Here is a 13,930-nt window from a genome sequence, read left to right as displayed (position 1 = left end):
GCCCCTCAAAATTCTGCTCCAGCCTTGTGTTTTTCTTGTAACTTGAAACCATTGGTTTGAGTCCTACCCTCCGGAGCAGGAAAAAACAAGCTTGCTCCATCTTCCATATGACAGCCCCTGAGATATTGGAAGATGGCTGCCCTATCTCCTCTCAGTCTCCCCTTTTCCAGGCTAACCATACCCAGCTCCTTCCACCGTTCCTCATAAGGCTTGGTTTCCAGACCCTTGATCATCGTGGTAACCCTCTACACACATTCCAGTTTGTCAATATCAACTGATGTCAGGGATTAAAATCCTTGCAGAAGCACTGTTTGAAGCAGCTCACATGGTTCCTTTATGTGGACAAGTGGGTGGGTGGTGGCAACAGGGAAAGGTGGGGGAGAGGATTCTCCCACATCCACCCTACTGTTGTTGCTGCTGCTACTGCCGCTCAGTTGCCTGCTTAAATGTGAAGTGTGAGTTGCTTTAAATAGTGCTGTTGTAAAGTTCTTTAAAGCAGCCCCAGCACTCCTGCTTCAGCCCCTGGAGAAAGGTGGGCTGCTTCAAAGTGCACTTTTGCAAAAGGCTTTAACACTTTGTCAGTCTCCCTGCTCTCCCCTTTTAAACCTCTAAGAGCAGGGGGTTAAATGGGGATTGCAGAGAGAGTTGCAAATCCATGTGAGGGATTTTGAGCAACCTGTCAATGATCTGTTGTTGTACTCCTGATAAGGATCTGCCTCATCAGGTCAAAAAAGTTTTCCCATCTCTGCATTATCAGATGCTGAAGAAACATCTCAGGCAAAAACACTCAAGAAAGGTGCAAAGTAGGGCCAGTGAAGCATGTGGCCTGAGGCATGAGTGTAGCTTGGGAGAGTCCTGAGGGCCAGATAGAGAGGCTTGGAGGGCCACATTTGGCCTATGGGCCTAAGGCTCCCCACCCCTGTCCTAGAATAAACAAAACCTCTGAAAATAATACTGGTGATTCTTAAGAGATTTATATCACAGGGAACCACCCATTGACTTATTGTGCATTTGAAATGTATTTCCTGTCCATGTTGTTTTTATTTTATTTTACTTTGTTTTATTGCAACTTTTTTTTTTTTGCTATCTTTCATCCATAACAAGATGGTTTAGAAAAACAAACTACAGTGAAAGGATCCAGAATAAAACTGTAGTCAGGGATGGAGAACCTGTAGCACTCCAGATGTTGTTAGACTACAGCTCCCATCATCAACAACAAGCATTGTCAATTGTGAGGGACAATGAGGGTTGACACCTAGAGGGCTGACAACCAATGGCACCTAGAGGGCTGCTGGTTCCCCATGCTTGCACTACTGGCAGATAGTTACAAGGAATCAACTGTTGTTAACTGCTATCAAATGATACAAGAATAGAAGTATTTCCAGTTCAGTGCTGAAAATTCATTAATGTGGGCACTTGGTTCAGTTCAGTTGTTCCAAAGGAAAGGTGCCTCCCTTTAGTCAGCACTAATTGAACCTCACTGCATATTATAGCATGATTAGCAGGGCCTCACCCAACAATGTTATTGCTGGGCAAGTTGACATGAAGAAAGATGCTCCTCCTGGCTAAGTGGTCCCAAGTTACTTGGGGTTTTAAAGGTGAAAACCAAAACCTTAATCATGGCTTGGTTGTATATTGGCAACCAGTGCACCTGCTTTTGGGAGTGGTGTAACATGAGGACAGTAGGACTCAGTGCTCTGACTTGACTGGTGGAGCCCCTGGACCACCCTTAAAAGCAGTCCCACAGTGAGTGCATTGCAGTAGTCTAGCCTTGAGGTTACTGGTGCATGAATCACAGCAACAAGGCTGTCCCAGTCCAGGAATTATCCATATTTAGCATACCAGCTAAGGCTGGCAAATGACGCCCCCTAGTCACTACTGCCATCTGTGTCTTCAGGGACAGAGATGACTCCAGGAGCACCCACAGGCTATGTAGCTGCTCCTTTGAGGGGGAGGGGGACCCTGTCCAGAGTAAGCAAACATCTAAATTCTCAGGCCCAACAACCACCCAGCTGCAGGATTTCCATCTTGTTAGGATTCAGCTTATTTATTTATTTATTTATTTATCTGTCAGTCTGTCTCATATATATATATATATATATATATATATATATATATATATATCCCACTTTTTCCCCAAGCCACAAAAAAGACTCTCTCTCATGCACCACCAGCCATGCTTTGGGTGTTGATGGGACTGAGAGGAGGTGTTCACCTGAGGTGTTTAGCTAGCAGCCAGGCAGGTTTTTAAAAGTAGATACAATCAGGTAGCTTCTTCTGATTGGCCCTTATCCAGGCCATCTCTGCATCCAGGACTTGCACAGCAGCTCCTGACTCAGATATAATAGACAAATGGAGCTGAGGTTTGCCAGTAATTGGGAAGGGTGCAGAGCCTCCTAGTAGGTGGGTCATGGTTGCTAACTGGGAGGGAGAGGGCAAAGTGGTTGGGAAGCTGCTGCAGTGCAAACATACTGGTGTTGCTGGCAGTCCTGCTGGTGTGTTTGCACTGTTCCAGCCTCCCTGTTGCCTCATCTATTAAAATGAAATAACATGTCCAATGCATGAAATGGATATTTTTCCAAGGTCACTGTGTATAGCCAAATGTTTTGACTACTTGGCCTTCTTCAGTGGCAGTACAATGTACAACTGCAGAGAAAGAATACAGATCAACAGCTGTTGTTGTGTATTCCGTATCTGCAGTTGTACATTGCACATGTTGAAATTTCATTCACACATGTTGTTGCATTGTAATTTATTTATATATCCAGGTGTCACTGTCACTGCATATGGTGAAAGGGTCACTGGGCTATGATACTGTTTTGTTTTGGGAAAAAAAGTATAGTTTTGTGTATATAATATATGTATATTTAATTCATAGGATTGTAACCAATTAAGTTCTACTCAAAGTGCTTTAAGAATCAATCCCTCTTCTCAGAGAATTCTGGAAACGGTAGCTCCATGAAGGGATTGGGGTCCCCTAACAACTTGCAGCACCCATAAAATACTACAATTCCTAGGATTCTTTGGGAGAAGTCATGGCTATTTAAAGTGGCATGATACTGCTTTAAATGTATTGTGCAGGTGGGTCCTAGGACTCAGGTAGACCCATGAGCAGAGCCCTACTCATCCATGAAGTTTGCTAGTTGACCTTGGACCAGTCACCACCACTCAATCTAACCCACCCCACAGGGTTCTTAATAGGACAAAGACGTGAAGGAGAAACTTGTAAGTGAGCCAGGACTGGCAAATGAGCTGAGATCAGAAGAACCTAAGACAAGCCCTACTGGATCTGACCAAAAGCCTGTGTGGTCCAGTATCCTGTTTCTCAGTCTCCAACCAAATGCTTTTGGGAACTCAGAAGCAGGACATTATGGCAATAGCTCAGTCCTGCTCCCCCCCCCCCCAGCAACTGGCATTCTGATCCTGAAGGTACCTAGCAAAAGCCCTGCTGGATCAAGCTACTGGTCCAGCTAGTTCCAGCACCCTGTGCTCACAGCGGCTAGCCAGAAGGGTATGGGAGTCCCACAAGCAGGGTCTATGTTCAACAGCGCTTTCCTCACTTGTGATCCTCAGCACCTGTTATTCAGCCATTCATAGCCATATTCTAGTGATGTAAAAGTAGTATACAGACATAGTGACCAGCATCCACCAACAACCTCATCCTCCATTAATTTGCCTGATCTTAAAAGCATCTAAGCTGGTAGCCATAAGCAAATGTAACGAATGAAATGAGCAAGAGAACTTCTCCAGCCATTTAATCCCTTATTATTATTATTTTTAAAAATAATAATAATTAACTTAAATATTTATTAACCACACTTTCGTAGAAGGTGTAACAAGAAAACCAAATGCAGCTACAAAAGCAGGTTTTTAAAAGTTAATCAAAACTGGTTGCGAAGGGTGGAAAATCATGTTCCAAAGGCCTTCTGGACAATACAGTTCAGACATCTGTATTTGATCTGTATCAGAACACAACTGAAAAAAAGCAGGGGTGACCAGGCAAGCTTCTATTGGCAAGGAGTTCCAAAGACAAATCTTGATCTCTGGTAAAGGCTTGATCTCTGTTAAAGTCCGACTAGACCTCAGAGGCATGGGAGGTACCTATGCCAGTGCACAGTCTATCCATTAGGCATCAAAATAACTCCTCCTTTGGATATATATTTTTAATCACTTTTTTTATTTACAACAGCAGCAGCACCACCAACAACAACATAAAAGTCCAAACCACCAGCTGTAAGCAAAAAATAAAAATAAAATTATTCCTGAAATCCCAACTCCCATCAGCTCCAGCCAACAGGGCTAATGGTCAAGGTTGATGGCCCTTTAAGTGCAACAAAATCTGGAGGGTGTCAAAGTGCCTGCCCCTTTCAGTACAGTGTGGGGAGGTCCTCTGGCTCTATTTCTAGCCCACCTTCTGAAGTGTCTCTCTTGATTTTCACCCATGCAGTAACTGTGGCCTAGGACAGGGGTTGCCAACACGGCACCCTCCAGAAGTTATCAAACCAGAACCTCATTGCCCATGCTAGCTAGGGCTGTTGGGAATTGTAGCCCATCAACATATGGAGGGAACTATGTGGGCACTCCCTGCTTGACAATTCCTAGAGTATATACTTCAGTTGCACCTGCAAAGATCTGTGATGGTGATGTGGTTTATTGGAAATAGCCTTAAATGTCCACAAGTGCAATCTATACTATTTTTAAAATATCTCTTGGTTGGCTTCTGGGTCCACCTTTGTATGGCTTCCATTGTTATTTTGATTTGATGTTTTTTGCATTGGTTTTGGTTTCTCTCTCCTCCCTCCCCTTTCAACACAGAGATGGTGTCTCTGTGACTCTCACTTCCCCCCAGAGCTTGCCTGGGCTCTGTTTTGTTTTGTTTCTTAAGATGCACGTTCCAGCTTGCAACCTGATGGGGGACCTGGGGAGCCTATTCAAGCCTCCCTCTTGATACAGCTGTTTTAATGTTCCTAAATTCTCTTGGGAATTGTTTCCTTTCCCTCCCTCTCACCTTTTTGTTCTTCTGTTTCTTGCATGTGCAGTTTTGTAAAGCAAACACGAGGTACTGTATCACGCAGCTCGTCGGTCTCCAGCGTTAATTCACCGTGAGTTGCTCTCTGTATACAATGTTCCATAAATGGATTTGATGAATGATGAATATATACATACAAGTAGACCTCTCCCCCTCCCCTTCCCTTTGCTTAAGTCATTCACTTCATTGTGGAAAATCTGCTGGAGGAAAAGGTGGACAGCATCACCTCACCATGCTTGTGAGTTGCTTTGGAGCAATTCCGTCATGTGGTGTCGTTCTCTCTGTTTCGTTTCTTCATGTGGTTGCATGCATATGGTGTGCTCTTCCATTAGTCTTCCACTTCCCATTTGAGCCTTGTGTTGTGGCCTGTCTTGATTCCAAGTTATTTGTCTTGCTCCCTCGCCTCCCCACTTCCTCCGTCTAATGCACTTCTTACTTTGGTTTTTCCACCAGGTGATGGGATCAGAGCTGAGTTGTAGGGAAGCCATTCAACAAGTGATGACCTATGGTGGCTCCAGGTTTCTGGAAGGGGCCTTGGGGGGAAGATCCATGGGGTTCTAGCCATGATGGCTACATTCTGTCTCCGTGGTCAGAAGCAGTGATGCTTCTAAAAACCAGTTGTTGAAAACCACAGGAGGGGAGAGTGCTTGGAATCCTGCCTGTAGGTTTGCCACAGGCATCTGGATGGCCATTGTGAAAATAGGACTACATCAGCCATTGATCTGAACCAGTAGGCCCCTTCCAATGTTCTCACACTAAGGGGTTGAAGCAACTTCTTTATGAGGAAACATTGGAACATTTGGGGTCTTTTTACTTTAGGAAAAGAAGACAAGTAAGAGGGAACATGATGCAGGTGGATAAAATTAAGGACATTGAGGAGAAAATGGATAAGGAACCGCATTTCATAGAAGATTAGGTTATCAATCCTCAATATCAAAGGAGAGCCAGTGTGGTGTAGTGGTTAAGAGCGGTAGTCTCCTAATCTGGGGAACCGGGTTCGCGTCTCCGCTCCTCCACTTGCAGCTGCTGGGTGACCTTGGGCCAGTCACACTTCCTTGAAGTCTCTCAGCCCCACTCACCTCACAGAGTGTTTGTTGTGGGGGAGGAAGGGAAAGGAGAATGTTAGCCGCTTTGAGACTCCTGAAGGGGAGTGAAAGGCGGGATATCAAATCCAAACTCTTCTTCTTCTTCTTCTTCTTCTTCTACTGCTTTGGGCTTCCCAGAGGCATCTGGTTGGCCACTGTAAGAACAGTATGCTCAACTAGATGAGCTTTGCTTGTGTTCTTAAGGAGATGTTTTTCTCCCTCATTCATAGTACTAGAACTTGGGAACTTGTCCAATGAAGGTGAATGTTCAAACATTCAGGACAGACAAAAGAAAGTACTGAAGTTCAGCCTTGAGAAAATGGGGGGGGGGGGAATAGAAGATAAAGCAGCTAAAGCAGTGAAAACGGGTCAGGAGCAGATGTTAAAAATTTAAAGACCACAACAGCAGAGCAAAAGATAGAAGCTGCATATCACACTGTCATATTGTTGCACAATCCCTGCATTTAAAGTACTTTGATGTCACTTTAAACAGTCACAGCTTCCCCCAAAGGATCCTGGGAGCTGTAGTTTGTTAAGGGTGTTAAGGCAGTGGTGGAGGAAGGGGTGTTGGGGGGGTGTGTGCGGTCCACCCCTGGTGTCATCACTGGGGGGGGGGGGGTTGACAAAATGAGTTTTAAAAAATAATAATATCCGGCTCATGAAACTTTTTAGGAGTGACGTGGTGGCTTAGGTGCCTGCAGGTTCCGCGCTGCCTGAAACGGCAGTGTGGGACTTGTGTCTGCCTACTGCCTCTCCCTCAGCCACCCTACAGCTGAGGGGGAGGAGTGGAGAGGCTCCAAGTGTTGGAGAAGCTCACCATGTCCCCATGGGCAGCTCACCCTGCTCCCAGATGCAGGACATGCCCCTGCACCAAGCACTCGAGCAGCTAGCTACACTGTTACATTCAGGGTCATTAGTAGTAAAGATAAAGGGACCCCTAACCATTAGGTCCAGTCGTGGACGACTCTGGGGTTGCAGCGCTCATCTCGCTCTATAGGCCGAGGGAGCCGGCGTACATCTTCCAGGTCATGTGGCCAGCATGACTAAGCCACTTCTGGCGAACCAGAGCAGCACACGGAAACGCCTTTTACCTTCTCGCCAGAGCAGTACCTATTTATCTACTTGCACTTTGACGTGCTTTCGAACTGCTTGGTTGGCAGGAGCAGGGACAGAGCAACGGGAGCTCACCCCATCCGACCTTCTGATCTGCAAGCCCTAGGCTCTGTGGTTTAACCCACAGCGCCACTCGCGTCATTAGGTCATTAGGAGACAGCTATTCACCTCAAAAGAGCTGCAAAGAGGAATTCTGGGAACTGGCTCTTCAAGCAGCAAACTCACAAGTGTGAATCAGATACGGGTGGGAGGAGCTAGAGTATTCAAGTGAGCAGGTACTCCCTCAGTGCTGCTGGTGTGGCTAGAATACTGTCCTATCATGCAAAGAAGAAGAAGAAGAAGAAGAAGAAGAAGAAGAAGAAGAAGAAGAAGAAGAAGAAGAAGAAGAAGAGAGATAAAATCATGGAATCTCTTGCCTCACGGTCCTTGAAGAGGTTGCAAAGAACATTCAGCGGGCCTCTTAATATCTGAGTGATTATGCCTCCTGTAAATTTCCTACTGCATTCTTAGGGGGAGTGGAGTTCCATTTGTAGAGTTCCAAAGCCCAGGTTCCAGGGAGGCCAGTTTACCCACTCTGTGTTAATTGCCTTTTAAGTAGCTGCTGTGTGTTCTTTAATAGGAGTGAAAACCAACTTGAAACAGGCGCTGTTGGTTAAGACAAGGCTTTTTTTCTGTGCAGTATTATTTCCAGCTCGGTAGGTATGATGTTAGAGTCCATATATATGCAGACTTTAAAGGCATTTAGCACAAAAACCCCGAAGCTACCTGTCTGCAATTTGGCATGGTTAACCCCCTCTTTAAGGGTTGCCATGTGTCCAAATGTAATGCCCCTGTGTGAGGAAAAATAAATATGGCGGTTTTAAGCCTTTTAAATATATTGTTGAAGTGCAATCTGAATTGGCTGGACCAAGAGGTTTTAATCAGCTGGTGTAGCCGGTGTTATTTTTATATGGTCTCAGTGTGCCTTCTAGGGCTCCTTCCCCTTTTATTTTTGTTGGAGTTGCTTTTATCAATCTTTTATGACTTTCTTAATTGTTGTTTTTAGAATGCATGCTTTAGTTTTCAGCAGTGACATCCTTCTGGAATTTGGGATAAACTGAATCATTAATAGGGCAAACCCCAAATGGGAAACAGGAGAGGGGACATTGTGAAGTCTTTTGCAGGGGACATGTATGTACATGAAATTCCTGCAGGCAAAGGCAGGGGAACCTGCACACATATAAAGTCCCTTCACATACTGGCTGAGTAAAAGTTTGGAATCATCTGAATTTCACTAATGTATCCTGATGTAGCATCATTTTGTGGAGGTTCTGGGGAACCCAAAGTTCAGAAGTTTTGGCAATCCCCTACTTTCTGGTACTACTCTCTGGTAATGATGCTGCAGGAAGAAGCAGAAGCACCCATAATCAGTGCTCCAGAACTCTTAATGTCCTGAGTTGTTTCAGAAGGAAATCATGGTTAGTGGTATTGAAAGCTGCTGAAGTAGGACCAATAAGAGTCACACTCCTCCTATCACTATCCCAATAAAAGTAATCAGTGGCTGTTTCAGTGCTAAAAAGTGGTCATTGAAATCAGACTGTAATGGATTTGGATGATGTGCTTGCTCCAGGCTTATACCTGAAGTAAGCTGGCCCCCTCATTCACTTTGCCCAGGAGGAGTATATTAAAGACTGGGCAGTAGTGTTTTTTTTTTAGTAGTAGTAGTAATTTATTTATGCCCCACCCATCTGGCTTCTGGATCCAAGGAGGGCCTCTTCCAGAGGGGACGCACCACCACTATCATCTCAGGGGAAAAGCAGTGGTCCAACAATTTCCATGTGTGAACTTCCAGCTCAGCCCCAGACTTATTGGTACCTGCCCAACTCAACCAACAATTGAGAAATAAATAATATGTCAGTCATAATGTCTTCTCATTCTTGGTTACAGAAAGAAGGTTGCTTTTACCTTTAAACCTGTAGACTTCCAGCCTTCCTTCCTTTCAAGTATTTTTACTCCCATCTTCAGCCAGTGCCCATTGAGGCTGGTAGGGTGGAAGGCAGGGAGGCCAATAGTGTGCGAAGCTAAAGCCAACAACAGGCAGCTTACTCATTCTAGTAGTAGTAGTCAGTGCTTTTTTTGAGATGGTACTCAGCAGTACGCCGTACTGCCACCTCCCTCACCCCACCCCTGGCCACCATCTTGCCAATGCTGCTTGCCCGCTTACCCGCTTGCACCTTTTCCACTTCTGCTGCCGCCACTACTTCCTGTGGCTGCAGGCACAGCCTGCTAAAGCACCACTAGGAGGCACCTCCTGAAAGGCACTTGGGTTGTGCCAAAGCACTTCCGGGAGGCTGTGCCTGCAGTCATGGGAAGCAGCGGCAAAGGCAGCAGCAAAGATAGGAGGGGGGAGCAAGTGAGCACGGGGTGGGTGGACATGCGGTGGTGGCGATGTGGTGCATACCAGCACCTATTTTTCTTGGGGGGGGGGGGGAATACCGGTAGTACTATTGGTAGTAATACTACCACTACTAGTAAAGGTAAAGGGACCCCTGACCATTAGGTCCAGTCATGGCTGACTCTGGGGTTGCAGCGCTCATCTCGCTTTATTGGCCGAGGAAGCCGGCATACAGCTTCCGGGTCATGTGACCAGCATGACTAAGGCACTTGTGGTGAACCAGAGCAGCACACGGAAATGCCATTTACCTTCCCGCCAGAGCGGTACCTATTTATCTACTTGCACTTTGATGTGCTTTCGAACTGCTAGGTTGGCAGGAGATGGGACCAAACAACAGGAGCTCACCCCGTCGTGGGGATTCGAACCACCAACCTTCTGATCAGCAAGCCCTAGGCTCTGTGGTTTAACCCACAGCGCCACCCGCGTCCCTACTACTGCTGCTACTACTACTAGTAAAACATGTGGTGGTGGTGGTAGTAGCAAGCAGCATTTATTATTGTACCCAGCCTATCTGACTAGGTTGCTCCAGACACTCTGAGTGGCTTCAAACAGAATATACAAAAACAACAGAACACCACACTTTAAAAGCTTTCCTATACAGGGCTGCCTTCTGATGTATCCTAAAAGTCAGATAGTTGTTTATTTGTTTTACATCTTAGGGGAGGGCATTCCACAGGGCGGTCATGACTACCAAGAAGGCCCTCTGTTATGTTCCCTGTAATCTTTCTTCCTGCAATGAGGGAACTATCAGAAGGCCCTTGGAGCTGGATCTTATTGCCCAGGCTGAACAAAGTGGGCAGAGGTCAAAACTGTACAGGGTCAAAACTGTTTAGGGCTTTAAATGTCAACAGCAACATTTGAATTGTGCTCAGTATTACATGGTCCCAGTGGCTGCTCCAAGTCACCAGTCTATCAACTGCATTTGGGTTAATTGTAGTTTCTGAGCCACCTTCGAAGGTAGCCCCACATAGAGTACTTTGCAGTAGTCTAAGCAGGAGATAACCAGAGTATATACCTCTCTGGTGAGACAGTGGACAGGTACGTAGGGTCTCTGCTGGCGTACCAAATGGAGCTGGTAGATAGCTGCCCTGGACACAGAGTTGACCTGTGCCTCCATGGACAGCTCTGAGTCCAAATGACCCCAAGGTTGCACACCTGGTTCTTCAGGAGCACAGTTACCCCATTCAGGACCAGGGAGTCCCCCACACCTGCCCACGCCCTGTCCCCAAGAAACAATACTTCTGTCTTGTCTGGATTCAACCTCGATCTATTGATCACCATTCATCCTCCAACCACCTCCAGAAACTCACACAGGATGTTCACTACCTTCGTTAGTTCCAATTTAAATGAGAAGTAGAGCTGGGTATCATCTGCATATTGGTGGATACTCAGCCCAAACCACCTGGTGATCTCTCCCAGCAGTTCCATATACATGTTAAAAAGCATGGGGGAGACGATGAAGTCCTGAGTCAGCCCACAAGTGAGTGCCCAGGGGTCCAAACACTCATTTCCTAACATCACTTTCTGGCCGTAGCCCAGGAGAAAGGATGTATAACCATGCCCCCAACTTCCAACCCTCCTAGATGGTCCAGAAGGATACTGTGGTCAATGGTATCAAAAGCCACTAAGAGATCTATCAGAACCAGGAAACAGCTTTCACCTCTGTTCCTAGCCCACCGAAGGTCATTGACCAGTGTGACCAAGGTGGTTTGAGTCCCATGGTGGGTCCTGAACCCTGATTTGGAAGGGGTCCAAATGGTCTGCATCCTCCAGACATGACTGGAGTTGTTCAGCAATCACCTGCTTAATCAGACTGGGCAATAATTGGCCAGGATGGCCAGGTCCAAATATGTTTTTTTTTTGCAAAGCAATTTTATAACTACTTCTTTAAGGGGGACTGGGAAGACTCTCTCAAAGAGGGAAGCATCCCCCTTCCCAGCTCATTGCCCAGTCCTTCCTGGCTTGCTTTTATAAGCCAGGATGGACAACGGTCAATGAGACAGGTGGTTTCACTTGTCCAAACAGCTTGTCCACATCCTTGGAGGTAACAAGTTGAAATTGATCCCATACAACTTGACTAGACATATTGCTAGTAGTCTCACAACCCAGTCTTGTTACCATGATGGAGTTTATCGTTTCACGAATTTGAGCAATTTTATCTGCAAAATCAGGAGATCTTGGAGTCCCTACCAGACCAGAATGGCAAAGGTGGTTCTGTTAGACTACAAAGAGTCTCCTGGAATTGTTTTCCATGGATGCAATAGAGGCAGCGAAGAAGATCTTCTTCACCTTCACTATCTCCACTTGGTAGGCTCAGTGTTGAGCTCTAAGTCATGTTCAGTCCAATTCAGAGTGTGTTTTTCGCCACTGGCACTCTTGCCATCTCATAGTCAGATTGTCAATAGCCCTGGTTAACTCCTCACTCCAGCAGGCCACCAGGATATCAGCTGAGAGGCCATCAAAAGGGATAATACATCCACTACCATTCTCTGGAAGTCATTTGGATCCATTAAGTGGCGAGCATGGACCATTTATAGAATCATAGAATCTTAGAGCTGGAAGGAACCCAAGGGTCATCTAGTGCAGCTCCTGCAATGCAAGAATCTCAGCTAAGGCATCAATGACAAATGGCCATCATACCTCTGATAAAAAACCTCCAAGGAAGGAGAGTCCACCACCTCTCATGGGGGTCTGTTCCACTGCTGAACAGCTCTTACTGACAGAAAGTTCCAGTTACAGATAGGTAGCCGTGTTGGTCTGCCATAGTCAAAACAAAAAAAATTCCTTCCAGTAGCACCATAAAGACCAACAAAGTTAGTTCTTGGTATGAGCTTTCGTGTGCATGCACACTTCTTCAGATACACTGAAACAGAAGTTGCCAGATCCTTCTATATAGTGAGAAGGGGGGGGGTATTATTCAGAAGGGTGGTGGGAATGGGTGATTGGCAGATAGCTGTGATGAGCCTGTTGACGACTCTTAACGACTGCAATAGGTCATTACCAAACTTAAAACCATGGAGAGACCTGGTCTGAACAAAGACATTGGATTCTTATCTCATTATACATGACAAAGCCATTTTTCACCTTCTCATCCCTTGCTTTTTCCTGTAAGACCTATTGCAGTCGTTAAGAGTCGTCAACAGGCTCATCACAGCTATCTGCCAATCACCCATTCCCACCACCCTTCTGAGTAATACCCCCCCACCTTCTCACTATATAGTAGGATCTGGCAACTTCTGTTTCAGTGTATCTGAAGAAGTGTGCATGCACACGAAAGCTCATACCAAGAACTAACTTAGTTGGTCTTTAAGGTGCTGCTGGAAGGAATTTTTTTTGTTTTGACAGAAAGTTTTTTCTGAATGTTTAGTTGGAATCGCCTTTCTTGCAACTTGAAGGCATTGGTTTGTGTCCTACCCTCCAGAGCAGGAGAAAAAAGCTTGTTCCATCTTCCATGTGAAAGCCCATAAGATAGTTGAAAATGGCTATTATTTCTCCTCTCTGACTCCTCTTTCCCAGGCTAAGCACACCCAGCTGCTTCAAACATTCCTCATAAGACTTAGTTTCTAGATCCTTGATCATCTTGGTTGCCCTTCCCAGCAAACATTCCAGCTTGTCAACATCCTTCTTAAATTGTGGTGCCCAGAACTGGACACAGTGTTCCAGGTGTGGTTTGACCAAGGCAGAATAGAGTGCAACTATTACTTCCCTTGATCTGGACAATATACTTCTGTTGATTCAACCTAGAATAGCACTGGCTTTTTTGCTGCTGCATCAGCCTGTTGACTCATGTTAAACTTGTGGTCCATCAAGACCCCTAGATCCTTTTCACATATACTGCTAGTAAGCAGGTGTCCCCCATCCTATATTTCTGCATCTGGTTCTTCCTGCCTAAATGCAGAGCCCCGCATTTGTCCCTATTGAAATTCATTTTGTTATCTTGTGCCCAGTTCTCCAATCTGTTGAGGTCATTTGAATTCTGATTCTGTCTTCTGCGGCATTAGCTACTGCTCCCAGTTTGGTGTCATCTGCAAATTTGATAAGCATTTCCTCAATTCCTTCATCCAAGTCATTTATAAAGATGTTAAACAACAACGGGCCCAGGACAGAACCCTGCGGCACCCCACTTGTCACTTTTCCCCAGGATGATGAGGAACTATTAATGAGTACTCTTTGGGTTCAGTGCTCTTTGAGTTCGGTGAGTCAACTTGCTACAAATCCACCTAACAGTCACCTCATTCAACCCACATTGTACCAGCTTTCTCTCAAGAA

General features: G+C 45.6%; 2 protein-coding genes across 9 annotated transcripts in view; one reads left to right on the top strand and one right to left on the bottom strand.

Moving 5' to 3' along the window:
- Positions 1-13,930, bottom strand: part of SLC31A2 (solute carrier family 31 member 2) — a 989,995-nt gene that overhangs the window by 607,648 nt on the left and 368,417 nt on the right. The window lies entirely within an intron of this gene.
- The window catches only part of CACNA1B (calcium voltage-gated channel subunit alpha1 B), a 327,353-nt gene that overhangs the window by 223,486 nt on the left and 89,937 nt on the right, over positions 1-13,930 (top strand). For 5 of the 8 annotated variants that reach the window (XM_077922131.1, XM_077922128.1, XM_077922129.1 and 2 more), the window contains one exon: positions 5,040-5,102. The exons of the other annotated variants lie outside the window; for them this stretch is intronic. In XM_077922131.1, coding sequence (XP_077778257.1) covers positions 5,040-5,102 — 63 coding nt within the window. The remainder of the gene's footprint in view (positions 1-5,039; positions 5,103-13,930) is intronic. 8 annotated transcript variants of the gene reach the window in all.

The sequence above is a fragment of the Podarcis muralis genome, chromosome Z (genome assembly GCF_964188315.1).
Source record: "Podarcis muralis chromosome Z, rPodMur119.hap1.1, whole genome shotgun sequence".
Taxonomy (NCBI): Eukaryota; Metazoa; Chordata; class Lepidosauria; order Squamata; family Lacertidae; genus Podarcis; species Podarcis muralis.
This window is presented reverse-complemented; position numbering and strand designations above follow the sequence as displayed.